The 27758-nt window shown below is 58.4% G+C and overlaps 2 protein-coding genes across 3 annotated transcripts; one reads left to right on the top strand and one right to left on the bottom strand.

The window, feature by feature from the left end:
• Positions 1-258: 258 nt before the first annotated feature.
• METTL13 (methyltransferase 13, eEF1A N-terminus and K55) lies at positions 259-10600 on the bottom strand. Of its 2 annotated transcripts, none has more exons than XM_075937026.1 (8): positions 10403-10600; positions 8327-9080; positions 6356-6555; positions 4224-4419; positions 3628-3792; positions 2216-2431; positions 1566-1697; positions 259-1024 (listed from the first exon to the last, which is right to left on the bottom strand). In XM_075937026.1, the coding sequence occupies exons 1-8, from the start codon at positions 10553-10555 to the stop codon at positions 750-752; spliced, it is 2091 nt and encodes a 696-aa protein (XP_075793141.1). In that variant the 5' UTR covers positions 10556-10600; the 3' UTR covers positions 259-749. The 2 variants fall into 2 exon arrangements, with proteins under 2 accessions (XP_075793141.1, XP_075793142.1); XM_075937027.1 differs by having other exon boundaries at positions 10455-10577.
• Positions 10601-12642: 2042 nt separating this feature from the next.
• On the top strand, positions 12643-26425 carry VAMP4 (vesicle associated membrane protein 4). Its single transcript, XM_075937045.1, has 8 exons — positions 12643-12795; positions 14950-15074; positions 19150-19196; positions 19670-19720; positions 21832-21932; positions 23642-23721; positions 24058-24109; positions 25813-26425. The coding sequence occupies exons 2-8, from the start codon at positions 15009-15011 to the stop codon at positions 25839-25841; spliced, it is 426 nt and encodes a 141-aa protein (XP_075793160.1). The 5' UTR covers positions 12643-12795; positions 14950-15008; the 3' UTR covers positions 25842-26425.
• The last annotated feature ends 1333 nt before the right edge of the window (positions 26426-27758 follow it).

Here is a 27758-nt window from a genome sequence, read left to right as displayed (position 1 = left end):
GGGGAGCTGGGGTGGAACAGGGGGTGCTGAGTACTAAGGGCAGGCAGGGCGAGTGACAAGGCTGCACACGGTGAGTCAGGTAGACCCAGAGCCTGGAGGCAGATGGGGGGGTCAGACAGGCCCAGGCAGCCCCCTGTGGTAAGTAGGCCTTCCCGCCTTTTCCCAGCCTAGCAGCTTTGGCCCCCTTGGCCCACCCCTCATGCCGGCCAGGTCCCCTCCCCCTCCTCACGCAGGGCCCGGATTCCTCAATTCCACCTCGGCCGGGGGCAACAGACATTTATTTTAAATGCAGAGAGCGGGGGAAGCTCCCGCGGCAAACACCCAGCGCGGCCCCCGCAGCCGAGCTCAGCCAGGCCCTGCGCCCTGGCAGCCGGCAAAGGCACTAGGAGACAGGGACGTCAAATCCCGGTTAGGCGGCTTACTGGTCAAACAAGGCCAGGTCCGGCCAGGCCGGCTGCGGGCGGGGGGCTGCCCGCTGGTTAACCCTTGACGTCCCAGCCAGGAGACGGAAGAGAAGTTCACATCCCATTCACCGCTACCTTGGAGCCCCTTCTGGAGAGGGCAGAGGTAGCCCCAGGCCTTTCTCCGCGGCTGGCAGCCTCCCTTCAGCCCCTCCAAGGATCCTGCCTCCCGGACAGGCTGCTCGAGAGGCACCATTCTGGCTCCAGCAGCCGGGACGGGTACGTGGGGGGCGTCGCTCTTTACCCGCAGCGTCCCTGCCGCCAGCTCCTCTCCCAGCCCCGTGCGGGTCACACAAGCTCCACTGCCTTCAGCATGTCCGACAGCACATAGGAGCTGTCCCAGGCCCGGCCGGGCTGCCTCAGCGTCCTCTCCAGCACCCGGGCCGCCTCCAGGAGCTCCGGGGCAGCCAGCTGCCCCTCAGGGTGCGGGCGGCAGTACAAGATCTCGTTGACTTCCCCCTCGATCCTCCGGGCGTAGAGCAGAGGGAAGACCTCCTTGAGGGCGGCCAGGACGGAGGCCTTGAGCAGGGAGTCTCGGCACACCAGGTTGAGCACAAAGACACCTGCAGCAAGGGGAAAGCAGGCAGCGTAGGCGCTGGAGTGCTCAGAAGTATCACGCCCCCACAGGCAGAGGCGCTGCTGGGAAACTACAGATCCCAGCAGGCTGTGCTCACGCAGCCAGGCATGCTGGGATGTGAGATGGCCCAGCACATGGCCAAGCTCTGGGCTCTAGTCGCATGCCGGTAGCTGCAGCTCGTGAACGAACAGCCCAGCCGCCCCTCCTGGCCCTTCCCCCCCGGATGAACAGCACCTCGCTTTGTGGGCCTGCTCACGGAGGAAGGCCCAGCCACCTGCCCCACACCACCCCGCACATCCATCCAGCGGCTCCGCCTGCCGAGCGTCCCGTCAGACGGGTGGCACTGGCTCGGTTTTCCGAGCAGGGCTCCGAGGCAGAGATGAGCGGCAGAACCAGGCCCAGAGCCCAGGGATCCAACTCCCCGTGCGGGTCACGGTTGCTCGCTTCAGCACAGAGACTCAAGGTGCTGACCCCCGGCTGGCGCGAGATCTGCGCACACGCGAGGCTGTCAAACAGCCGCTCCGTACCGTCTGGGGCCAGGATGGTCCGAACCTTCTCCAGGAAGGACTTTTCCACAAAGGCCGGGGGCGGGCAGCTCATTCCCAGCGTGGGATCCTTGCTGTCTACGTCGAACATGACGGCGCTGTACCGGGCGGGCGCTGCAGAAGGAGAACAGAGCGCAGTCAGTGGCCCCAAAGTACCAGACTCAGCCAGTGCCCACTCGCTGCCCTAGATGTGGGGGCAGTGACAGAGATACGAGGTGGCAGGTTTAGAAAAAGATCCCTCTGCCATTTGCACAGCTCCTCCGAGGCTTAACAAATAACGTGCAGGCGGCTTTTCCCCTGGCACTAAAATGCAGCCACCTCTGGGGCGTGGCAGCTGTTCAACACATAACAGAAGAAGCAAAGACCACTGCGTTGGCACTACAGGCGCCGTACTAACAGCACCGCAGCTCACGGGTGTCGCTAACGCCGGGAGGGGCTGATGGGGCAAGCGGCAGAGCTCAGAACAAAAGAGGGCCCCTCGCACTTTTGGTGGGGGACAGGAGAAACCGACAAGGGCCACGGAGCCAAGGGGGGGCTCCGTTCTGCCACGGATACCGTCCTGGCATTCGAGAAGGGGCGAGTGGGATGGGGGCCTATGAGATGGGCTGTCTGCAGGGCCCCAGGCCAATTACCCTCGGCTGCTGCCCGCTCGGCCACGTAGTCCAAGCCGTCCGCGACGTGCACCTTCAGCCTGTCGCCTTGGGAGAAGCCGAACCACCGGGTGGCCACTTCCAGCATGGCGGGGTCGATTTCAACCGCCTCGACGCAGGCCTGGCAGAAGTAGTCGTGGATGAAGAGCGGCAGGCTGCCCCCGCCCAGCCCGATCACCAGCACCGAGAGCCGGGCTCCTGCAAGCGGGAACAAGCCGGGAAATGAACCGCCCGCCATCTCCTCGACCCACCGCCCCCTGCAGGCTGATGGGAGACGCCCCCACCACTGAATCCGGCTTCCCTAGGTCCTGGGGTAGCTCCAGGGCATGGAAGCACCTTCCCCATCATCCCTCCCATCCCCTCGGCCCCCTACATTGTTAACCCTTTCCCGCCTGCAGCTGGGTTTAGTTCACGCTCTGCTGCTCCAGACACACACCCCGGCCGGTCAGCGGGATCAGCTCTTACGCCTTCGAGGGGCAAGTTTTCATTCTCATCCCGACCACACCTGGACCTCCAGCTGCACCGGGGGTCCCCGTGGAGCCTGGAAATGCAGACATGCAAGTTCGGGGCAGGAGCTGTCTTTGCAGAGGCCGTCTGCGGACGCTGGGGCTGCCCCCGGGCTACCAGGCATTAGCTGCCGAATGGGAGCGCCCAGGACAGTGAGCGCCAGAGCCAGGCAAGCACCAGGCCACCCCGCAGCTCAGCTTGGACAACAAACCCACCCTGCCCTGAATTGCCCTGGCCTTGCAGAGCCGGACGCCTCCCACGCAGCCCCCGCCGGGCCCGGGGTGCTGGGACCACGCAGGAGCTTCTTTCGCTTGTCAGCCCCTTGAACCAGCTCTGCCGTGGCAGGCGCCCTGACCCAGAGCACCGGGAGACCCCCGGGCCCCAGCCCAGCCAGTCCACGGAGCGGCCCCCCGACCAGCAGGGCCTGGCACTCCTCCGAGGCCTGCCATGGGAAGATCGCAACATGCCCGGAGAGCAGCGCTTCCCCTCCGTGCCGCGGGCAAGCCGGGGAGCTGGGCACAGACCGGTGCAGCCCTGCGCCCTCGGTGTCCACGCCACGCACAGAAACCCGCAGTCCTGAGGCCAAGGCTCCTGCTCCGACCACTAGCCTGCACAGCCGCTCCGAACCGAAACAAACTGCGCTGGGGGGTGGAGGGGTTACAGCACTTTCCACACAGTGCCTGGCCGGCCCCTGAGACTCACCCCCTGCCTCTGGGATGGGCAGAGGGGAGAGAACACGGACGGAGCAGCCGGCGCCGTGGTCCCTGGGCCCCTGCTAGTCAGTCTCTGATGGAGACCCCGGCCCCTGCAGACGAGCCCAGTGCAAGTGCAGGGAAGACTCGTCCTGGGGACGATGGACCTTGTCCCTGGGCTTGCGGGGCTCTCACCTGGTAGGAGCTCAGGGCTTCCCAGCAGCGCCAGGCCCGCGACCATGGCCTTGTGGTGCTCGCAGCAGAGGTAGCTCCTGTCCACGGCCTGGCTGGCGGACGTCGGGGGGGCCTCCGTGGCGCCCGCCGCCAGCTTCTTCTTCGCCTTCTTCCGCTTCTTCTGGCCTGCACGACAGAGGTGAGCCAGGTGCCCAGGCAGACGCGCTGAGGGGACACATGGCGCCTCCTTGGGGGAGGGGACGCCAGGCCCGCAGGGGCTCTGCTGGAGCTCGGAGAAGGGCTCCTTTTAGTCTGCTATCTCCACTGAGGGCTCAAAGGGGCTAGACGGTCTCCCCAAGCCCGCAGCCCGGCCCCCTACCTCTGGCTGCAGGGAACTCCTCTCGCTGCTCCCTTCCCGACGTTCCAGACGCCCATCCGCCTTCACGCCCCCCTCCCTGGACTTTGGTACCAGCCTGGACACCCCTCAGCTCCAGCCTCCCTACCTGCTGCCCAGAACCATCCAACCGTGGCTGGCTCTACTGCACCTCTCCCCAGCCCTTCCCCCAGCTGCCCACGCCCCCGAGCCTCTTTCCAGCCCCCAGGCCAAGCGTGCTGACCTTTGGGGGCCGTGCTGGGCAGCAGCCTGGCTTCGGACTGCACCACGTTCCTGTTGCTGAGGAAGATGAGCCGTCGGAAGTAGCAGGCGTCGTCCCCCCTCACGTCCTCGATGACGAAGTCCCCACTCCTGGCGCTGCTGTTCCGGTGCTGAATGGTACGGACCCCGATGTCCCCCCCCACCGAGAGAAACGGCACCTGGGGCAGGAGGAAAGGAGCAGACAGGGCGTCACAGACCACGAGGCCCACAGAGCACAATAGGGTCTCTCCACCACAAACACAATGGGTTGTTCTATGCGGAGTTGTGCCAGCTCCCACCTGCTCCCCGTCTAGGCCAACTGGAGACCAGGGTGTTCGCACCGCAGCCTGGCTCCATGGAGCACCACAGTCAGAGGGCTGCTGTCTGGATACAGGTTCTGATGGGTTCAAGGATCTCGTCTGATTTCAGCGGTGCCCAAATAAATCAGAAAGTCACTTTGCTTTCTTAAGGTTTTTGTCCACCCTGGCAATACTCTGAGGGAACCAGCTGGCCTCCCGAGAATTCTACCACCAGCTGTTTGTCTAACTGGGTCTTAAAAGCCTCCAAGGAAGGGCAAGTCCACCCCCTCGGCAGGCCCTTTGTTCTAGTGCTTCATTACCTTGACAGTTCAGGAGCTTTTCCTGATGTCCAACCTTAACCACCCCGCTGCACTTTTGCCCCGTTGCTTTTAGCTCCGTCCTCGGTGGATAAGAGAACAAGCTGTGTCACTCCACTTTAGAACGGCCGCGTACGTGCTTGAAGACGTAACACCTCCCCCTTCAGTCTTCTCTTCTCCAACCCAACCCATTTTGTTCAATCGCTCCCCACGGGCCCTGGTTTCTAGACCTTTCCTCATTTGTGCTGCTCTTCTTTGGACATCCTCCCATTTGTCCACCTCTTTACTGAAGCATGCTGCTCAGAGATGGACACAACTCTTCTGAGGCCTAATCAGTGCTGAGGAGTAGCAGTATATTAATCTTTCACATTAAGGCAGGTTTGTCTGCCGGATGCGGAGACCTGTTTGACTGACTTCTTGTGCTTTGCTTACGACACTCCTAGTAATCGATCCCAAAGTGACGTTCGCTTTATCTGCAACAGTATTATATTGGCCACTCATACTGTGCTTACGATCCGCTCTGCCTCTCCGATCCCTTTCGGCAGAACTCCCTAGGCGCTCATTTCCCATGCTGCATTAATGCACTTGATTGTTCCTGCCCAAGTGTAGCACTTTGCATTCGTCCTTATTTGCTTTCGTCCTATTTACCTCGGCCCATTTCTCCAGTCTGTCCAGATGAGTTTGAATTCTGATCCTCTCCTCCAGAGCAGGGATGTGACCGGGTAAGCGGCGATGCTTACCGGGTAATGGGTTAACCAGTGCCCGACAGCGGCCCACTGCCACCTAGCACCCCTCCATCCGGGACCCCACTCAATTGCTTAACCGTCCAACCCTAATGTTTAACTGGTGGACTGACTGAACGAGATTTTACATCCCTACTCCAGAGCGCAGTTGGTCTCAACCAAAAACATCCAGTGTATTATCTTGGCCATTATCCAAATCGTTCATGAAGACACTGAAGAGACTGGATCCAGGATATAGCCATGTTGCACCAGATGCATCTTAGGAAGGAACAGGATATTTGCCATAGGAGCCCAAAGAGGCTCTGGAAACAGGGCTAGTGGTCTGGGATGCACGGCGCAAGGTGCCTTCCCTCTAAAAACCAGGCTCTGTGGAAGGGTCTGAAGATGAGGCCTCCAAAGTCACAGCCTAAAGAAAACGTGACTGGAGAGGGGGGCAGGGAGAATAAAACGGCGGCTAGACCTGTGGGGTCCAACCAGTTCTGAAGCAGTAGCCACTTAGTGGCTCGCTCTAGCGAACTAGCCACACTCAGCCGGCCAAACAGCCACGCGTGGCTAGCGCATTGGACACCCCGGGGCTAGACGCTGGGTTGAGTTACGCCCCGGAGCCAAACCCCTCTTGACCGGGACCAGACTTTGCAGAGGGAACCCACCCCCGGCCGGGAAGCGGAACATGGCTGCACAAAGACCAGCGGAGACCCCGCAGTAGGCGTGGAACGGGGAGAGGAGCAGGCTGGCTTTGCTGGGAACAGCACCTACCTGCTGGTGGGCCGGGAGGCCAGGCGGCGCCAGCTCCATCACTTTCCCCGACAGCTGGGCCTGGATGCCTTCCATCCCTGCGTAGTGCTGATCGCGGTGCAGGGCCACCGTCACCAGCCGCCTGAAGCCTGCGCTGGCAGCCAGCTGCCTCCGACCCGCCTCCGTGCCAAAGAGCCACTCCGTCTCCCTGCCCTGCGGGACTGAGAAAGGGGCTGTGTCAGGAGAGCAGAGTCGGGCGCCACTCACCAGCATCTCGGCCTGCAGGCGGGAGCAGCCAAAGCGGCTGCTCTCAGCTCTAGTAGGGAGAAGCTCCAGACGACAGCACAGCTTGGATCGAGATGGAGCTAGGGTGCTCAGAGCTCCTTAGATGCAGCCCTCTGGCCCTGGCGAGCCACACCCCTCAACTGACTCCGTTGTGGGGGGCCCCTTCCCCAACTCCATTCGGGACACGGAGGCTTGGCTGCACCGGTGGAGTCAGCCCTCCCTGCAAATGGCAGCAAGGCACTTCCAGGCCCCTGCTAGTCCCAAGGAAGCCGGAGTTTGTACACACTGGAGATGTGCCAGACATGCCCCCAACCCGGCAAACTGCCAGGAGTGCATTGAGGATATCCACACAGAGAACTGGTCTATCTCGCTCACCTGGCTAGGAACAACCGGGCCGAGCAGCACGGAGAACGTTAGCTACAAACATGCGTAAAAGCTCCGGGGTACACATCTGCTCTTAGCAGGGACAGATTCTACCACCCAAATGCGGAGCTGCTGGTCCCTTTCTCCATACGAACCTCAATGAAATGAACAGAGGGGCAGGGTACAGCTCATTGCAAAGGAGACAGGATCGGAGCCTCCTGGTTAACAGCTGTACCGTGCATGGTGTGCTTGCCCAGCTAGCTGAGGTAGGGAGCGATCCAGCTATCACAAGTGCTGATGAGATCAAGGCCCATTGTTCACCACATCTTCAGATTCCACCAAGGTTTCCCAATCTATGGGTCAGCATTATATTTAAAAGGGTCTCCCCAGGTGGCTCTTAATTGCCACATTTTTTTGAATTGCCCTGGGTCACCAAGTCTTCCTGAATTGTCAAAATGGGTCCCCATCTGGAAAAGGTTGGGAGCCCCTGGATTACACCGATGGACACAATTTGGAGAGGCAAAATGGGGCAGTTACATGGGATCTGACCCACAGCCCGCTCCGTCGCCAGTTCCTTACATCCGATTAAGGCTCCGTATCCGCTCAGGGCACCACGCTGCTTTTTTGGCCAGTGGCTGGGCTCTGCCTACACACAGATGGCTTGTTTTGTTGCTCCCGAACACCAAGATTTTCAAGCCTGGATATCTAAATGTGGGGGCTCTACCGCCTTTAAAGGCGGCTTTGATAAGGGCCTCGATTTGCAGAGCTGCTGAGCAGCGCTGGCCAAGAAAGGGGACTCTTTCCGAAAAAAGGAATTGATTTTTGTTTGGAAGGGGGGGGAATTTCCCCCCACTTTGGAAAAGCCAGTCGAAAACGTGAAAGCTTGTCATGGGAAGGAATTTAAAGAAAAACTCCGTTTCGGGAGAACTGACACAAAATGTGTCCGGCTTCCTGGTGCCCTCACTTGGGACGTCTCATCCTAGCTACTGGAGAATCAGCGGGAGAAATGCTCAGTGCCCGAGAGCTGGACGGGGGAAGGAAAGGCAACCCGCCCTCTGTTTGGGTGACAGTGGCAGATCTGGGGCACTATTTCGTTTCACCGGGTTTGCTAGCCTCTGCCGACAAGCCCACGTTCAGCTGGAAAACCCCTAAGCCTCTCTTCTGAACACCCAGCAACTGCCGTGGAAACAAACAGGAGTGGTTAGGAGCCAGCATAGGTGAAAATCAGAGCCTTTTTATACCTAACCAGGGGCTTACGAGCAGAACTGTAGAGTCCTGCGGCGAAACGCTGCCCCCGCTGCCGTCGATGGGAGAGAAACGCCTTTTCGGAGGAGCTCCACTCACCGATGAAGATGGCGAAGTGATGGTCACGGGAGGCGTTCACGGAGGGGCTGTCCACCACGTGCAGCGTGTAGCGAGGCTTCCCGGTGTCCGCGTCGCACAGATCCAGGGAGACGTCGCCCGCACCGGGGGCTTTGTCCAGCTGGCTGCGCAGCAGCGCGTACATCTGCCTCTCCTTTACCGCCTCCACCAGCCGCTCCGCGCTCTCCACCCGCACGGGCTTGTCCAGCTCCTCCGTGCAGATCTCCAGGATCGGCTGCACCAAACCAGGGAGCTTCTTGCACTTGGTCATGACGTAGAGGAAAACGGGCAGCACGAACTGCTGCTGGGCCTCTCTGTCCTCGCTGCCCGCCAGCTGGTGAATGCGCACCACCCACCCCTCCTGGGAGAAGTAGCCCACCGCTTTCTTCACCACGTGGGCCTGGGCCAAGGAGACGCACAGGTAGCGGCCCCCAACCTGCAGCACCCGGCTAATCTCAGCGAACATCCTGTCCACCCTTTCGAGAGTGGCCTCCTCTTCGTCGACCAGGATGGCATCCAGGGTGCCCTTGTCCAGCACCACCTGGAAGCGGGCGTCCGGGAAGTCCATCTGCAGCATGTCCATCACCAGGAAGCTCATCTTCGGCCTCCTGTCGGCGTTGCGCTCCCTCATCTGCTTGATCACCACCTCGCTGATGTCCACGTTCACGATGTCCTGGTAGCCGACGTCATACATCTGCTCGCTCAGCTCGGAGTTGCCGCAACCCACCACGAGCACCTGGGACATGCAAAGAGAGGGTAGCTTCCCTGGGGGTCCCAACCCGCCTCACACACCATGGAGACGAGCAAACACCCGTGGGGAACGGATGCCGGGGGGGGGGGGCCTTGGGGGAGAGGAGGATCGGGGGGGGGGACATTGGGGGAGAGAGGGGGAAGGGATCCCGGGGGGGCTGCTGGGAGAAGGGAAGGGATGCTGAGGGGGCATTGGGGGAGGGAGAATCCGGGAGGGCACTGGGGGGAGGGGAAGGGGGATCCCGCTGGAGGGAAGGGAAGGGATCTCAGGGGGAAGGAGCGGTTGCAGGATCCCGGAGGAGGCGCTGGGAGGGGAGGGGGATCCCAGGGGGTATCCGGGGGGGGCGCTGGGAGGGGAGGGGGATCCCGGGGGGGGGCGCTGGGAAGGAAAGGGATGCCAGGGGGGGCGCTGGGGGAGGGAGATCCCGGGGGAGGGATCCGGGGGGGCGCTGGGGGAGGGGAGGGGGATCCCGGGGGAGGGATCCGGGAGGGCGCTGGGGGAGGGGAGGGGGATCCCGGGGGAGGGATCCGGGGGGGCGCTGGGGGAGGGGAGGGGGATCCCGGGGGAGGGATCCGGGGGGGGCGCTGGGGGAGGGGAGGGGGATCCCGGGGGGGCGCTGGGGGAGGGGAGGGGGATCCCGGGGGGGCGCGAGGGGAGGGGGATCCCGGGGGGGCGCTGGGGGAGGGGAGGGGGATCCCGGGGGGGCGCTGGGGGAGGGGAGGGGGATCCGGGGGGGGGCTGGGGGAGGGGAGGGGGATCCCGGGGGGCGCTGGGGGAGGGGAGGGGGATCCCGGGGGGGATCCCGGGGGGGCGCTGGGGGAGGGGAGGGGGATCCCGGGGGGGTCCGGGGGGGCGCTGGGGGAGAGGAGGGGGATCCGGGGGGGCGCTGGGGGAGGGGAGGGGGATCCCGGGGGGGCGCTGGGGGAGGGGAGGGGGATCCCGGGGGGGCGCTGGGGGAGGGGAGGGGGATCCCGGGGGGGATCCCGGGGGGGCGCTGGGGGAGGGGAGGGGGATCCCGGGGGGCGCTGGGGGAGGGGAGGGGGATCCCGGGGGGGTCCGGGGGGGCGCTGGGGGAGGGGAGGGGGATCCCGGGGGGGGCGCTGGGGGAGGGGAGGGGGATCCCGGGGGAGGGATCCGGGGGGGGCGCTGGGGGAGGGGAGGGGGATCCCGGGGGGGGCGCTGGGGGAGGGGAGGGGGATCCCGGGGGGGCGCTGGGGGAGGGGAGGGGGATCCCGGGGGGGGTCCGGGGGGGCGCTGGGGGAGGGGAGGGGGATCCCGGGGGGGCGCAGGGGGGGCCGGGGTCTCACCGTGTCGCGGGGGCGCGCGTAGCGGCGCAGGGCGGGGCGGAGCTGCGCGTACCCGCCGTACCACTCGAAGGCGCGCGCGCCGCGCTGGCGGAAGAAGCGCTCCCAGTAGCCGGCCGAGCCGAACTCGCGCGCGCTGCGGGGCAGCAGCGCCATGGCAGGGGGCGGGGCCTCTCCCCACGTGCGCCCGCGCCGCGCCGCGCGACCCTGGGACGTTGCGACGCTACGTCCGCGTCCGGAGCCCGCCCATTGCGGGGCGGGCGGGGCTCGGAGGCGGGGGCGGGGCCCCGGGGCGGGGCTGGGAGGCTGTGACATGAATCCATGGGCTGCAGAACCAAAGCCTCCCCAGGGGGCAGTGGCTACAGCTTCGCGCCTGCCCGAGCCTGCAGGCAGGGGGCGTGGCCATTCTCCGCTCAGCTGGGTGTTGACTCTGGACCCTAATGACATCGGGACAGGCAGCGACCAGAGGAGGCAGGAACTGCACACAAGTAGCAGCCCAGAAGAGGAAGCTGCATACCAAATGTGGTGGTCCTAGCCCTTACCATTTAGGAAGAGTTCTTGAACAAACAGACTCACAATTGGACAGACAGATGCACATTTTTAAAATACATAAGTACATTTGAACCATCCCTTAGACCACACCAGTGCAACTGCCCAAAATGTCAGTTGGGAAGAGAGAGAGCCAAATCCGAATCAGCATAGCTTGATTGATAAATTCACACCAGGTAAGGATCAGACCCATTCACACATTCAGACTAGCCAAATGTTCAACTGCTGTTTACTGAAAACAGGAGGAAAGGAGGGAAGGTTATAATGATATTGGCATAAACAGACACCCAGCATACACTGATTGGAAAGAAGCTCATATATTTAACAAAATAACAGATGGAGAATTATTAATGCCATCAAATGCCTTTGCAAGAAAACAAACAAAACAACAACAAAAACGTACGGTAGCTATATGTTAGGCTTGTTTCCTGCTTGTATAAAAACAACCCAGCTAATCAGAATCTCAAAAGAGTATTTTCCAAAAGCAGATTTACAATAGTGACAGCAGTTAGAGGCAGATCAGTTGTGGAAGGTTGTAAGTATGCGCAAAACATCCTGCTTTTCTGCACGGTTGCAACTGGTTCCGCAAACGGCAGCATTTTAAAAGCCACCCTCTGAGTCAGGAAGCCCCAGATTGGATCTTCCTTTTGGCAAGTATCGTTGTGCAGAGTTTGTGGATTTGCCGTAGGTGTGTGTGCTTTCGCTCCAAAGAGGGACTGCTTCCATCTCCTTTTTCTAAACACAGGGGCTACGTCTACACTGGCCCCTTTTCCGAAAGGGGCATGCTAATTTTACAGGTCGTAATAGGGAAATCCGCGGGGGATTTAAATATCCCCCGCGGCATTTAAATAAAAATATCCGCCGCTTTTTTCCGGCTTTTAGAAAAGCCGGAAAAGAGCGTCTACACTGGCCCCGATCCTCCGGAAAAAAGCCCTTTTCCGGAGGATCTCTTATTCCTACTTTGAAGGAATGAAGGCTGGAGAAAAGGCCCTGTAGGGGGTCTTAGAGTTCAATATGTTCTGTTCTTCTCCAAAGTAAGATTGAGAAGTGAATTGATCAGGATTTTTACACACAGAAAATGCAGGTGCCCACCGTGGAACAGTTGATCGTGGTGGAGAGATGGGGAGGTGCTGATCGGCAGAGCTACAGGCGGGCGGGAGGCATTTGGGTGCGGAAGAGGTCCGGGGGGTGGCTGGTTCGCGCCCCCCCCCCCCCCCGCCTTTCTGGAAGATGTAGGTGAGTCAGACACAAGCTAGTAGGTGCAGGTGGGTGAAAATCTGCGGCCTGCAGTATAGACTAGAATGATCCAACCATCGCTTCTGGCCTTAACATCTTTGGGGTCTAGTCACGCGGGTTGGGGGCTCGCTGATACACGTCTGAACGCCAGCGCTTCGAAGGCAAGCGCCTAATTCCCCTTGGCTTCAATGGCAGCAAGCGCCTAATTCCCCTTGGCTTCAATGGCAGTCACGCACCTAAGTGCCTTGTAGGATCTGGGCCGGGGGCATTTCCTCCCTCCCGCACTGGGACTGAACAATCGCTGTGCGTGCGGGGGGGTGCAGAGCCCCCCCCCCCGTGCTGCACCCCCGCGTGGACACGGGCCGGGACCGCGACAGCCCCGAGCGCCGCGCCGCTGCCCACGTGGGCTCCCAGCTGGCAGCGAGCCTCAGCCCCGCCCCCTCGCGCGAGTGGGCTCGAGACACGCGCGCGCCCCCCAGGGGCCAGCCCGCCGAGCGCCGGGCAGGAATCGATGGCTCGGCGCTCGGCCCGGATCGCCGAGCGCTCGATGGAGCAGCTGACTCGCAGCTGGGCCCCTCCGCGCAGCCCGGCCATTTCCCAGCCGCGGAGCGGTGAGCGGGGCCGGCAGGGGGGTTATCGGGAGGGGGCTCCGGGGGGGCAGGGCCTGGGGGCCCTTGGGGAGGGGGCTCTGTGGGGGGCAGGGCCTGGGGGCCCTTGGGGAGGGGGCTCTGTGGGGGGCAGGGCCTGGGGGCCCTGGGGGAGGGGGCTCTGTAGGGGGGGAGGGGGCCCTTGGGGAGGGGGCTCTGTGGGGGGCAGGGCCTGGGGGCCCTGGGGGAGGGGGCTCTGTGGGGGGCAGGGCCTGGGGGCCCTTGGGGAGGGGGCTCTGTGGGGGGCAGGGCCTGGGGGCCCTGGGGGAGGGGGCTCTGTGGGGGGCAGGGCCTGGGGGCCCTGGGGGAGGGGGCTCTGTAGGGGGGGAGGGGGCCCTTGGGGAGGGGGCTCTGTGGGGGGAATGGGGTGGGAATTGGGGGGGTCCTTGGAGGCCGTTCTGTGGAGAGGCTTTGGGGGTTCTGTGGGTGAAGGGCTTTGGGGGCTCCCAGCTACGTGTGCTTGCAGAGCTCTTGCCCCCTCTGCTGTTGTCTGGTGGCCCCGTGTAGACTCATGCTGCACGTGAGCTCGTCTCAGGGTCCCCTCTCCTCCCAAGCGCTGGGTTTTAGAGGGGAGTGGGGTTCGGGGGCTTCACGGGGGAGGGGTCCCAGGAGAGACCCATCGGGGAAAGCAGTTCCCTAGCACTGGGGTATCTCTCACTTCCTCCAGCCTGTGCTCATTGCCAGGGCTTCTCCTCTACCGGCCACATGATCCCTCCGATAACCCCCAGCCCAGCCCCTCGTATTCGCTGTGGTCCCTGCTTCCGGCCCAGCCAGCTGGGTGACACCCGCCCCCCCCCCACTCCTTGCCCAGGACCATTGTACCCCCCTACCCCCATCAGCTGCCTGGGTGACTTCTCCAGATTCTCTAACTTGTGCCTCTTTTGCTCCTGGCTTCGGTTGTGTCTGGACTGTTGCTCTTAACCTGTAGCGACACTCTCATCCTTCAGCACATGGGGACAGGCCCTGCCCTGCTGCGGGCTGTCTGGCTGTTTAGGGGAGCAGACAGTGCTCGCTGTGCTGGGACATTGGCTAAATTTCCTGCATTTCTGGTATTGTCACAGCCTACGGCTCTCCCTGCAATTTTCCATGTGCCCGCTCCGGGGTGGCAGGTTCCCCGGGATTGCAACGTTTCATCTCCACTGACTCCTGCAGCCGAGGAGAGTGGTGATGTTCAAACCCGCAAAGCCGTATCCAGGGTACTTGGGGTAGAAAGCCGCTTAGGATAGAACTGGGTGGCTCGGGGAGCCAGATTCTTTACCTCCTGGGTCACTGGGACACGGAGCCAGACGAGGTCAGCCCTGCAAGTGATCACTATGAAGTGGGGTGCAGTTCCTTGCTGACAGATATTTACCCAGCCCAGCTCTCCACCACCCTCGGCATCTGTGGGTCACTCCCAAAGACGCCAAGGGCAGGGGCCGTCTGTCTGGCTCAGGTGGAACGGAACACGTTGGCGGAGGAACGCTGGAGAACTTTGCATGCTGCCGTGCCTACATGAGATGGGCCTGTTCTGTAGAGAAGCAGGGTTTAACTCTTCCAACTGGGCCCCTCGTTGGCACTGACCGTAGCAAAGGGGGCAAGGTGGAAGAGAGAGAGCAGACCGCGCTTGGCCAAAATCCTGTGGGGGCTCGTCAGGTTTTATTGCTTTTCTTTCCTGGTTTAGTAACCTGTGGCTTTTTGATAAAATTGGTCGCTTTGGGGTTTTAGACCAAAGGGCTTGATAAGGGTTGTGGATCGGTTCTCCGCTGTGCTCAGAGCTGTACAAAAATGCAGAAAAACACAGTCCCAGCCCCAGTGAACTTAAACGCTTTGGCCTTGGCCCTCCGGAAACTCACATGTGGCCTGCACAGTCACATGCGTAAAGATAAGCAGGTACCGTCACGTCTCTTCAGGGTCAAAGTTTCTGAAACTAGACGGAACGACGTGATCTGTCCCTTGGGGTCCCTGAAAGCCTGGCATTGCTGGGCCGGTGGGTTGATTTTTCATTCTCTTTCCTGTGGCATTTGTCAATGGATTCTGTTTCACTGGGCTGAGTTTTAGGGAGACCGCGGCGATCGGACAGAGAATTGATCTCAGCACAATGGGCTCTGAGATGTTTTCTTCCCTCTCCCTTCTACGCAGCCTCTTCTTCCGCCACCCCCCGGTACAGACAGTCCAGGCCAGTTCTGTGAATAGGAAAGATGCCTCCAAAATTCAAGCGCCACCTAAACGACGACGAGGTGACCGGCTCGGTGAAAAGCGAAAGGGTGAGTGCCTGGCAACTCAGGGTCTCGTTTGCATTCGTTGGCACCCCGCCCCCTTAATTAGCAGGGGTGTGTTTACTCACACTGTGCTCTGAGATCCCTGGCTGGCACACACAGCTCCGTTGCCGGGGGCTTTGGGACCATCGGAACGGGGAGGGATTGCTGAAAGCGGACCTCAGACGAACGACATCTACCGTGATACAAGCCAAGTGGGGCACTCAGCATGTGAGCGCAGAAAGCCAGATGGGAGGACATGTTGAATCCTTCTGGCTGGCCGCGCTCAGTGCTGACTGCTTAGGATGCCTCGCTTGGTGTCTTCTCAGTTGTTGAACAACTTCTTCAGAGGGTGGAGCCAGCTGGGGGTTGTGCCTGCTAAATAATCCCTGTTTTGTAATTGGGCTGTGTGTCTGGGAGGAGACATCGGCGTTTTGCGTACACTGAGCGCTTGGGCGGCCGCCCAGGAGAGATGCAAATACTGCCCATTGATCCATAGCTGGGACCAAGTGTTTCTTGGTGGTGCGCACCTGCGCATGCCTTGGCGCACAGAACAAAATTTATTCCACACACAAATAGTCACAAATTAGAGGGAACATTGCGGGAAACCACAAAGGTTTGACAAACAGAAAGGGGTGACTGCGCCGTTTGCAGACAAAGGACTCACCTGGTTTTTCTTCCTCACCCTCCAAGGCTGCTCTGTATCCCACATGGGTTCTCTTGTAGTTGAACACAGTGACATACTATAGGGTACCAAAACTTCATGCATCTGGCTAGTGGGGATATAAAAGGACTTAACGAAGTGACGGTATTTTTAGATACGCCGAGTACCTCTTCGCCTGGCAGGTGGAGTGTGCTCAGTCTGTTTGGTGAAGTAACTAGATTTATTTTTATTTTCAGGTCTCCTGATAGACACTGCTTATTTTGGAGGAAAGAGTAGATAGAACTAATACGTAACAAAGATGGAAAGTAAGAACCCAGCCTACCGATTAGCTGCCTCTACTCCTTACGTAGTGTTAGATGTGAGTGGCTCTGGACAGCTGGGGAGTGGGAGAAAGAACTTAATATCAGAGTGTGTCAGTTACTGGTGAGTCGATTGTGCAGAATGCTGCTGCAATAAAGCAATTATAGGTTGAACCTCTCTAGTCCAGAACACTCTGGTCTGGCAACATCCGTGGTTCAACATGATTTGAGTTAGCTGGATGGCCACTTATCATGGGTGTGACCAAGTTTCCCGCGGTCCCATAAAGTTTGTTTACAGGCACCAACCCTGGCTCTCAGTGCTCTGTGCTGCGATGTAGCTCTCATTTACCCTTCAATATCTTTTAAGAGCCCAGTAAGCAGGGGAAGTGTTGGTGATGCTGCTACATGAGTTTTAATGCTGGCCGATGAATTTTAACATTGATAAATGCAAAGTAATGCACATTGGAAAACATCATCCCAACTCTGGGGATAAGACCAAGAATATTTTATTGTCTTGGTATAAATCTCTGGTATGCCCACATATTGAATACTACTTGCTGATACGGTCGCCTCATCTCGCGAAAGAGATCTTGGCATTGGGAAAAGTTCAGAAAAGGGCAATGAAAATGAGTAGCGGTTTGGAACTGCTGCCATATGAGGAGAGATTAATAAGATGGGGACTTTCCATCTTAGAAAAGAGGAGACTAAGGGGGACATGATCGAGGTCTATAAAATCATGACTGGTGTAGAGAGAGAAAATAAGGAAAAGTTATTTACTTGTTCCCATAACACACAAGCTCTAGTGGCCACCACATGAAATGAATAGGTAGCAAGTTTAAAACAAACAGAAGGAAGTATTTCTTCACACAACACATGGTCAACCTGTGGAACTCCTTGCCGGAGGATGTTGTGAAGACCAGGACTTTAACAGGATTTTTAAAAGAGCTAAATAAATTCATGGAAGACAGGTCCATTAATGGCTGTTAGTCAGGATGGGGAGGGAAGGTGTCCCTAGCCTCTGTTTGTCAGAGGCTGGAAATGGATGTCGGGAGAGGGGTCACGTGATGATTCCCTGTTGTGTTCACTCCCTCCGGGGCACCTGGCCTTGGCGACTGGACACTGGGCTAGATGGACCTTTGGTCTGACACAGGCTGGAAGTTCTTATATTCTTATGAATGTTTTATGTAGACAATATTGACGTCCAGCGGTTCAGCAAATTCTTTGGTTCGGCACCGGTCAGGTCCCAAGGGTGCCGGACTAGAGAGGTTCTGCCTGTATTTGCACCCGTCACCATGAAGGGTAGCATTAGTCCAGTTAAAGGCAGGGTGTGCAGCAGGGCTTTGTACCATGTTTCTCGCTTGTTCGCTGTGGAATCACTATGCTGTCAGATTGTCAACTTGCATCTCGTGGCCCTGATCTGTGTGTTACGGATCCCAGGGGATTTACTTTCTGTGCTGAAGTCCCCTCGATGCTGGGGCTGGAAATCCGTGTGCTGGTTTAAATTGCAACTGCCCGTTAGGTGGATTTAAACAGGATTTGCCTGGCCAGAGTGTGGGGGGCGTTTAAAGCAAGCCTGGAAGCCAGGCTGGAGCGTCGACTCCTGCTCAGCTGGTGACAGTGCCTAAAGATATGACGGACGGCTTGGCTGCAGGGGGAGGTGTTTTGCTCCGTACTGAGGCTAGAACAAGATCTCTAGCCTCCGGTTTAAACGGGCTCAGCAAATGCAGATCAAGCTGCTGAGGAAATGAGTCTCAGCACTCAGAATATGGGCGTTGAAATCCAAACGCGAGGGCAACGCCATCTCCAAGGATCGTGGGGCTGGATGTAAAACCCCAAATCATCGTCTCGATTTTTTTTAACCCTAACCAAGGACGTTGCCCTGAGGAGCTGGCACATCTGTCACGGAGACAAAGCCTCCGACATAACCCTAGGGAGAGAGACATCTGTTTCTTTAAAAGAAGGATCAACCCAAGCCCTTGTTTTTCCAGCAATCTTACAAGATTGTCGTGCAAATTCTCAGCCCGGGCGCTCAGTCTGCTTGGCTCTCCTCACTGTGATGCTGAGAGAATCTAAGGCTACCCCAGTGATGTCTGTCAGATACGTGGTCCAGTACAGTCAGCGTTCTCAAGGCTGACTTGAAAGCTCAGGCCAAGAACCATCTGCTGATTGGTGATGGAGGCCAAAATGGGTTACTAACGAGTGTTGCGGGAACTGGGCCCCGTGTAACAAACATAAGGGGCTACATCGAGACTGTCACGATTTTCCGCAAATGCTTTTAATGGAAAAGTTTTTCCGTTAAAAGCATTTGTGGAAAAGAGCGTCTAGATTGGCACGGATGCTTTTGCGCAAAAGCACTTTTTGGGGAAAAGCGTCCGTGCCAATCTAGACGCGGTTTTGTGCAAGAAAGCCCCCATCGCTATTTTCACGATCGGGGCTTTTTGGTGCAAAACAATCCCGCGTTGTCTACACTGGTCCTCTTGCACAAAAGCATTTGCGCAAGGGGGCTTTTGCCCCAACGGGAGCAGCATAGTATTTCCGCAAGAACACTGACGATCTTACATGAGATCGTCTGTTCTTGCGGAAATTCAAGCGGCCAGTGTAGACAGCTGGCAAGCTTTTCTGCAAAATCAGCTACCTTTGCGGGAAAACTTGCCAGTCTAGACGCAGCCAAGGGCGTATGAAGATAAACCCAGTACCAGAAAGGTGCGTGTCTCAGTGCAAACGGGGTTAGAATGCTCCCACATCTGGAAACCCATTAGCACCCTTAACCCCCGTGTGAAAATTGGAAAGGTTCATCCTCTCTCCTAATGCCCAGACTCGCTCGGCGGGTAGGACCAAGGAGAGATTGTTAACTTGAACCTCCAGTCCCATCTTTTATATCTTCAGCTGACAATGGCTTTAACACCTCTGGTTTATTGGTAACGGTGTACAGCCTCCCAGTTTAAGCTCTGGGAGATGGGGAGGAGGCTGAAAAGAAGGATATCCCTTCTGGTCGTTTAATAAGGAGCATTCATGTGTTCCTAAGGGAGTCGTGTACAACCGGTGGTGAGAAGGTTGGTGGATACGACATGGACGCTCAGCTCCAATTAATTAGAAACTAAACTTTTTTTGGTGTTTGCAGAGAAACTTGCTGGAAGAAGATTCTGACGAGGAGGAGGACTTCTTCTTGTGAGTAGCTGTGGAGGAGTGCTGGGGGTGTGGCAGTACGGGGAGGGGCCGGATATATCGTGGGCCAAACCGCTGTGCAAACCAGAGCTGGGGCCATTGCAAGTAGAAGGCAGCTCTTGCGTACTCCCTGGTAGGAATGATTGGACGGGAGTGTTGCCAGCTGTTTCTCTTCCCGTGGGGCGATAGATTCAGCGCCTGGTTGATCCGGGAGAACACGAGCCATGAACGTCAAGTCAGACTGGGCCAATCAAATTGGGGCCGCCCATCAGTGAGGGGGGGCAAAGACCCCTGGGCTGGTGTGTGGTCCGGCATCTTGCTGATGGAGGATCATTCCCGGGTGGGTGTGTTTTGCCTTGTCTAGTTTGAGCTGTTGCCTCTCTGGGAACCCCGGGAAAGACCGAACCGTTGGGGACAGACCGGCTTGCTTGTGCGTGTTTCCATTCATGATCACTGTCTCTGTTCTGTGCCGGCAGGAGAGGACCCGCAGGACCAAGGTTTGCACCCAGGAATGACAAGATCCGGCAGTAAGTGCCTTTGAGTTTGGATGCATGGTCCAGATTTGATTTATGGATTTTTAAATTCGGCTGCTTTGTTCCAGGGAGGCTAAATTCCCTCTAAGCTGGGCATTCTGAACCCCGCACCTCCAAATCCCTCATCCCCACCCCCTGCACCCTAACCTGCCCCAGCCCTGAGCTCCCTCCCGCATTGCAAACCCCTCCGCCCACACATCACTTCTCTATCGGTGCACATAACAAAATTCATTCTGCACATGCATGGGAACATTTAGAGGGAATATTGCCGGTAGGGTGACCAGATGCCCCAATATTATTGGAACCATCCTCCTGTTGGAGGCTTTGTCTTATATACACAACTATCCCACGGAGCAGGCCCTGTCTGCAAGGGCCTTGAGCATCCTCCTCCCCTCTTCCTTCCCCCCCCCCCCGCCTTTGCTGCCTCTGATACAGAAGCATGGTGGTGGGAGGGGCAGGCAGCTCCACGGGATTGGCTGTTCATGGGCAGCTGTTTTCCCATCGTCACAGGCTCCTGCTCCTTTCCCTCCCCGCCCCTTTGCTGCCTCTGATACAGAGGCAGCAAGAGGTGGGAAGTTCACATAGTCGATAGGATTAACCAATAAGTCCTGGCTTCTCAGTTAATCATTCGACTAGACTCTAACATCCCTATTTTATATCTGAGCCACTGTTGTTCCTGTGCTGCTCTTGCCTTTCTCATCCATTCTCACATCTTTTACCTTGTTATCCACGTTCCATTTGCCCCCTTGCTGTGCCAAGGGAATCCGCCGGCTTAGGAATACAGAGCTGCCCCATTTGTCATGCACTTGGCCATCCTCTGGGCTTCACTTTATCATCCAGGGCACGGATCCGTGGGAGCTTTTGGAAAAAGGGAAAGATTTACTGTGCGTCGTCCTGCCGCTCGCCCGCCTCGGGGGAACCCCACGCTGGGGAGAGCAGGCTAGCAGACTCGGACCCTTCCTTTCTCATTTTCCCGGGGTTGTTTTTCTCCTCTCATCCCCCGTCTTGCGCGGGAGGCAGTAATTGCCTGCCAGGTTTGTCCAGGACTTCTGGTGACACCACACGCCTGGTTGCCTATGCCTTGTGATGACAACTCCCTTTTGTTTAGTCCCTGGTTGTGAGTCACTGGCTTAATGCTGTAGGTATTTGGGTGTGTGCCTCTCAGCATGTCAAGATAAAGGATGAAAGAAACAGATTCCCTAGAAGAGGCTCTGTGTTTAGTAGATCCAGGAACGGAAGCTGGTCTGGTTGGAGCGACGGGACCTCTGTTGTGTAGCAACGCGATGTTAAACACAAAATTGGTTCCCTTGCCAGGGAGGGGAGTCAGGTATTGCCTTGCTCTGAGAGAGCATGAAACCCCGGGTGGGAATCCAGGCATCTCTCGTCGACACGGGATGGTTGCAAACAGCAGATTTAGCTGTAGATTTCAGGCAGACGCAGAATAATCCACGCGGAGTGTCTGAGATGCTGCAGAAAGGGCCACTTCTGTCGTGTTCCCAGGTCGGGGGATGCTTTGCCCCCCGTTTTCATCCATGTCCAAACTAGGGATGTAAAATGCCGTTTCCTTGGCTAACCGGTTCAACGTAAGGTTGAACCGATGGAAAGGGGGAGCAGGCGGGGGGTGCTCCAGTCTGGCGGGACCGGGGGACTCCCCTGCCCACCACCACCAACAGGGGTGTCCCACCACTGCCACGCCCCTCTGCACTGCGGGGTGAGACCTGGCCGTTCCCGCAGGAAAACCGGAGCGAGGTGCTAACTCCGCTCCGGCGGCTGAGGTGTCGGCAGCTGGATTAGAAAAGGCAAAACCGCACAGTACGGCAGGACGAGCGCGAGCCAGAGCAAGGAAGCTGCTGGTAAAGCTCCAGTCCTTGCCTTGGAAACATCCCCTGAGCATGGGGCGAGGATGAAAGTGTGGAGCAGAGATGGGGGGGCGGGGGGCAGCCAGGCCAGCCCTGCACGCTGGACTTTGTCAAAGGTCCCGGGGGCCTGTTGGCCGGTCTGTCTCGTCCCTGGGCAGACGGAGGCTCCGTAACGCGGGCGGCTGCTCGGGGTCTAAGGTGCCCCTGGGTTCCCGGCGGGTTTCTCACGGCTCCGCTCTCCCCTAGTGTCCAGAACCAGGTGGACGAGGTGATCGACGTGATGCAGGAGAACATCACCAAGGTGATCGAGAGGGGCGAGAGGCTGGATGACTTGCAGGATAAGTCAGGTGGGAATTCTCATGGCGTGCGACAACCCTGCGTCCCCCCCCGCCTTCCCGGAGAGTCGGGGGTTGCCGGACGGGCCCCTTGAAAGCGCCACGGTGTGTGACCTCCGTGAAGGACTCGGAAGCCTCCTCTGGCGGCGGCCATCTTGCTGCACCCCCAGCTCTCGCCGCTGGACTCGTTCCATTGCCTGGCAGCAGAGCCTAGAAATCGGAGAGACCCGCAAGGAGCCCCGGTTCCCGACAGCCCGGGGCAGGATTGGTTGCTGCAATGTCCCAGCCTGGGCCGGTCTCTCTGAGGTGTAGCCATGGCGACGCCACTTCCCTTGGGAGGCTATTGCACTGTCTGTGGGGAAGCTAAGTTTCATCCCCCTGCTTCCTCCAGCTGCCCTAACCTAACCCGTTCCCTCGGTGCTTCTAGCTTCCCCCTCGTCCCCCCCCGGACGTGGTTTCTGTACAGCCCCAGCGGCTCTGTCTCAGGGCCTCGCCCATCGCGCCTTCCACCCCTGGTGCGGGCTGGCTGCTCTTCGCGTCCCCTCGGGTTAGTTGGTAACTCGAAAAATGATGCGTGGTCCTGGGGCAGTTTAGAGACTCGCCAATTATCTATAGCGGCAGGTGCTTCCGCGAGCAAAACCCACTTCCTCCAGCCAGCCGGAGAGGGGTGACCGGAACCCAGAATTCATCCCAGAACAAAAAGCTTTGGGTGTAAAAATGAAGCCAGCCTTCCCTGCATTTAACGCCTTGTTTATATCAGCAGCTAAGTAGCCGACACAACTTGCCTCGTTAGCTCCGGCACTGCAGTTGACAGGGACTTTTTTTTTCTCTCCCTTTTTCTGTGGTAAATTCTGGGTTCCCTGTTTTCCCTCCACCCAGCGCATCTGAAGAAGTGGGCTGTGCCCACGAAAGCTCATAATGCCGTCGCTATTTTTTTTGTCGGTCACTACGCTGCTCCGGACCCCTCGTTGTTTTTAAAGTACTTAGGTGCCTAACGATGTACCACAAAGCTTCTGCGCTGACTTACCTTGTCCGTAAGTTGGAGCGGTACGTTCTCGTTTCCCCGCTCTCTGCTCCTGCCCTTTCTCTGGAGAGGCAGGAGTTTGCAAAGAGACCCTGCCTGGAAGAGCTGCGGTTTTGGACTAGCATTCCCCCAACTGAATCGCCTTTGTGTTTTGCCTGTTTAAACCTCCCTTCATTTCCTGTCCAGATGTTTAACTCGGTAAGTCCCCAGTTGTTATAATTTCCAGCTAGGGTGCATCTTCATTGTCTCAGGGCTGTTCTCGTCACATAGCTTCCAGAGTTCTCTACGTCTGTTCCTGCCCTGCCACGAACCTTTGCTCAAGACTGTTTTTTGGGTCCTGCTGTTTAGATTTACTTCTCCTTTTTTTCCAGTCTCGTGTGTTTTTAAGAGGAAGAGTCCACTTACCAAAGAGTAAAATACATTCCTGCTTAAGCTAGGTCCCCTACCCGTTAGCTTGTGCTGGCAGAGTTCGACAGGACTGCCGGTCAAATCCAGCCTTTGGCTGAAAGCTGCTTGCTGAATTCGACAGCGTTCTGCAGAAGCGCTTGGTGATTGTGTGTGTTCCCGGGTTGCCTCGTTTGTGGTTTAAAAAGAAGTCGATTTGCAGAACCGGAGGACTTTTTTCGGACGTGTTCACGCGACTGGCCGGGCCCGTGCTGCCGCGCCTTTAATTCTTTTCTCTCTCCATCTGCCACAGAAAGTTTATCGGACAATGCCACTGCATTTAGCAACCGATCCAAGCAGCTTCGGAGACAGATGTGGTGGCGAGGCTGCAAGGTGAGTCCACGGCGGGGGGGAAGGAGCCGGTTTCTTTAGGCGGGTGCTTAGAAACTGGGTCCTACAGAGCCAGCGTAGAACGTTGTCCGGGCAGGTGGCGGGAATCTGAGGTTTGCATCTCATTTGCATGAAAATGGGGCCGCCTCTTACGTTGAATCCAGCATGCACTGCTCTGTCGACTTCCAGCAGCCTTTGCGTGGCTGAGGTGGGCATATCGTGTGCGGGGGAAGGCAATCCTGGCAGCCTCGGTATTGAGCGCCCGCCGTCCCTGCGTCTAACGGGAAGGGGAGCCAGCCCGACACGTAACCTCGGCCTCTCTTGGCATTCCTCTTGCAGATGAAGGCCCTTGTAGCATTGGTTGCCATCACCCTCCTGCTTGTGATCATCAGTGAGTATTGACAGCCCTTCCCTGCCGGGTTGGGATACACAAATATTTTGTTTGCTGTAAATAACGTTGAGAATCCCTCGCTGGGTCGTGCTCTGTAGGGCTGTCCGGTCCCACGCAGCCAGTATTGCACACGGGCTCCCTGGGTCTGTGCTGCCACGGCGGGTTTCTCCCCACGTGTGTGGGAAACAGCCTCTCGCTTAAAGACTTTCTAACACCGCTACCGAGGAAGGGCAACGGCGGCGGCAGGCAGAGTTGCGCTTTCTCCGGAGGCTCGGCTCGTGGTTCGCGTGCATGGTCTGATGAAGGCAGACGGGCTGACGTCCCCAGCAGGACTGAGGCATCTTCCCCGTTGTGCAGGGCTGTTTGTCCGTGCTCAGGCAGAGATCCTGTTCCCAGCAGTTCGGAACGTGGTTCGCCCTGCAGAAATCCACCGTTTTGACGTTGAGACAGGAGCAGGGTGTCAGCTGGGGCTAGTTACCAGGAGAAGAGGTCTCCACCACGGGCGTTCCCCTCGAAAACTGAATAGTCTCCGCCGGCAGCCCTGTTGCAGGATCCGGTGGATTTTAAAAATCGGGTTTAGCACCAAGGTTCATCTCCCTGCGCTACCGGCTTATTGTTCCCCGCCGGAGCGGTTTCAGGCTTCGCACGCCCGGTGTCCTTGGGATGCTTTGGAGGCCTGGGCGATTTTTGTCTGAGGATCCTACTCTGCCTTGGGATCCCAATCTGGAACTCGGATACGGGACCCCCGTTTGCACCGCAGCCGCCTGCTCCTTGCTGCCCTTCTCTGGGAAAGCGGCCTTCCTAGGAGCGATCGCGTCAGCCCGTCGGGTTGGGGAAATAGGAGCCTTGATGCAGATCCTCCCATTGACGGTGTTTTTCAAGGACCAGGTCCCGCACAGTCCTTCCCCGCGGTGCTGTCGGATTTCCCTCTGCGCCGGTCGGTTCCTCCCACACCAATTCCGGCGGGAGACTTCCCTACACGTAGTAGGTGTCGGACGAGTCCTGATCTCTTACATCCAAGCACCTTTGGCAATCCCCTGCACATGTCTTCCTTGCGGAAGGATCGAAGGCGACCCGCATCCCATCCAGAGACTTTGGAGTCGCGCTCTGGGCGTGTTTCCACTTGCGATGGTGCCGCGGGGGCCTTGCTGCCCCCAGGAAAATAGAAACGTTCCTGTGTCTGAGCTGGGCCGAGCTCAGTGCCTGCCTCTTCCAAACACGCGGCCTTAGGCTGGGCCGTCCGATGGGACGCCTGGTTCTCTTGCGCTGCGTCAGGCTGGGATGGGATTCCCCGCTCCCGGTACGGATACTGCTCAGGATTTGCCTACTGGAGCACCCGTAGGGACCCCTTGTTATCCTCAGTGGTTACTCCCCTTGTGCAATCGCGGTGGTTCTTTGGGATGCTTCTGTGTGACTCCGTTCCTGCTGCCTTCCCCCTCGATTTGTCCGGGGGGGGGGGGGGGGGGGGGGATGTGCAGAAGGAACTGAGTGTGGCTCGTCTGTGCAACCCTGCAGCGCGGCATGAGGCCGTACGGGGCGTGTGTGGATGCTGAACCCACACCGGGGCCAATCTCCAAGAGCCACGCTTACCGCCCACGCTGTGAAGCCTTTGCTTTCTCTCTCCGGCTGCGCTGACCCTGGCCGCCGCTGGGTGTGTCTGCGCTGGTTTTACAGACCCTGATGTTTGCTGTTCTCTTTTGCAGTACCCATCATCCTGAAATACCGCACTTGACGGGACGGCTGGAGATCTCCGGGGCAGCCGCTCGGCCGATAAAACCAGCTGTGTAATTTACGTGAAACAAGTGTATATAGCGACGGCGATGTTCCCTCGAGGCGGAGGCAAGTCGCCTGCTCTGAGGGCATTCCGAGAATGGCCCAACGACTCCCTTTTCGTGGACCCTGACTTATAACCAGGTTGAACGCCCAAGTCCTGTCCTTTCGCTATCGCCCAGGAATGCCACTTTGGAGCTAGCTACTTGCTAATGCGTTTTATTTGTATATATCGTTAGGGAGTCAGGAGGTAATTTATAATTTAAACACGGGTTCCTGCTACCAGCTGCCACAGGTTGGTGGGGGCTCAGTTGTTTCATGCAAGTGAAGGAGGGCGAAAGGATCGTGGTAAAGGGACCGTAACCATTCTGTGAATAATTCCAAGCAGGTCACTTTCTCATGGTGGTTTTTTTTTTTTTTTTTTAATGGGGTCTGCCAACTAAGAGACTTTCTTTACCGTCCTGGAGATGCGCAAGCGACGTGTGTTCAGTATTGCTGCTTACAGCTGTGCCTCGAGCCATCCCACTAAACCTATTTTTGACTGTACGCGGGGAACTCCTGGGCATTCTTTTGCGGCGTTCGGGGAAGGAGGGGGGTTGTGGGTTTTGCAGCGGGCCAAAGCGCAGCAGTGTTCCCTGGCTCCAGGGAACCCACAGGAGACCAGCTTTCCGCTGCCTCAACACACCACCACCCGATGGATGCGTTTCTGAGAGGGGCGGCGTGATGCCCTAGAAGTGAGCCGGTGTCTTAGTTCCTTTGGGCCTGTGAAAACCAACATGGCCTCTGCGCGGGAACCCAGGGTGAGGGGGGGCTGCACCAGGTTTTGCTCAGAGACCTCTCCACCAGGGCTCTGACCCCACCCCACTTACCCTGTTCATGTCTCTTCCTCCTGGAGCCACGGCCCTGTTCCTGACTCCAGCTCTGGGGGGCACGGCCCTTTCACTCCAGCGCCGCTGCTCAGGAATCTGCAAAGTCCCCGCAACAGCTGAATAGGGGACTGTCCGTGGTCCCCTTTATTCGGTCCTTGTAAGGCCACAGCTGGAGTACTGTGTCCTGTTCTGGGTCCCCTGCTATAGGAAGGACGTGGACGCATTGAAGAGGGGCCAGCGGAGGCGACCAAAATGCTGAGAGGGCTGGAGCACATGACCTATGAGGAGAGGCTGAGGGATTTGGGTTTGTTTAGTCTGCAGAAGAGCAGAGTGAGGGGGGATTTGAGAGCAGCCTGCAACTCCCTGAAGGGGGGTTCCCAAGAGACTGGAGAGAGGCTGTTCTCAGTAGTGACAGATGCAGAACAAGGAGCAATGGGCTCAAGTTGTGGTGGGGGAGGTCTAGGTTGGAGATTAGGAAAAACAATTTCCCTAGGCGGGTGGTGAAGCGCTGGGCTGGGTTCCCTAGGGAGGGGGTGAAGCGCTGGGCTGGGCTCCCTAGGGAGGGGGTGGAGTCTCCATCCCTAGAAGTATTTAAGTCCCGGCTTGACAAATGTATTTGATTTAGTTGGGTTGGTCCTGCCTAGGGCAGGGGGCTGGACTTGCTGACTCCGGAGTCTCTTCCAGCCCTGTGGTTCTAGGATTCTAGGTGCATATTTCCCTTCCCACTGGGGCTACTGTTCAGCAGGGCCCGGCCCCGCTGCTCCCCCTTACCAACTCCCCAGGGAGGGGATGTAGGAACCGGAGTGGGGGAGGGGCTCAGAGGAGACCCGCCTCCTTGTTGCCCCAGAAGAGGAGCCAGGAAGGAACCGATTTCCTGGGCGAGGGATGCCACGTTTTGTCGGGCTCGAACTGCCGCACTTAGCCTGTTCCAGGCCATCCTCGCTGGGACGCGGGGCCGGACCAGCTTCTAGGCCATGGAACCCTCTGAACCCCACACGCGGGGTGAGGGA

Source organism: Pelodiscus sinensis, chromosome 9 (genome assembly GCF_049634645.1).
Source record: "Pelodiscus sinensis isolate JC-2024 chromosome 9, ASM4963464v1, whole genome shotgun sequence".
Lineage (NCBI taxonomy): Eukaryota > Metazoa > Chordata > Testudines > Trionychidae > Pelodiscus > Pelodiscus sinensis.
This window is presented reverse-complemented; position numbering and strand designations above follow the sequence as displayed.

Coding starts and splice junctions, on each gene's coding strand:
- VAMP4 (XM_075937045.1), top strand. CDS start 15,009: ATGCCTCCAAAATTCAAGCGCCACCTAAACGACGACGAGGTGACCGGC. Junction 15,075..19,149: donor GCTCGGTGAAAAGCGAAAGG/GTGAGTGCCTGG, acceptor TGGTGTTTGCAG/AGAAACTTGCTGGAAGAAGA. Junction 19,197..19,669: donor GAGGAGGAGGACTTCTTCTT/GTGAGTAGCTGT, acceptor CTGTGCCGGCAG/GAGAGGACCCGCAGGACCAA.
- METTL13 (XM_075937026.1), bottom strand. CDS start 10,555: ATGGCGCTGCTGCCCCGCAGCGCGCGCGAGTTCGGCTCGGCCGGCTAC. Junction 9,081..10,402: donor ACGCGCGCCCCCGCGACACG/GTGAGACCCCGG, acceptor TGCATGTCCCAG/GTGCTCGTGGTGGGTTGCGG. Junction 1,025..1,565: donor GACCATCCTGGCCCCAGACG/GTACGGAGCGGC, acceptor CCCTTGCTGCAG/GTGTCTTTGTGCTCAACCTG.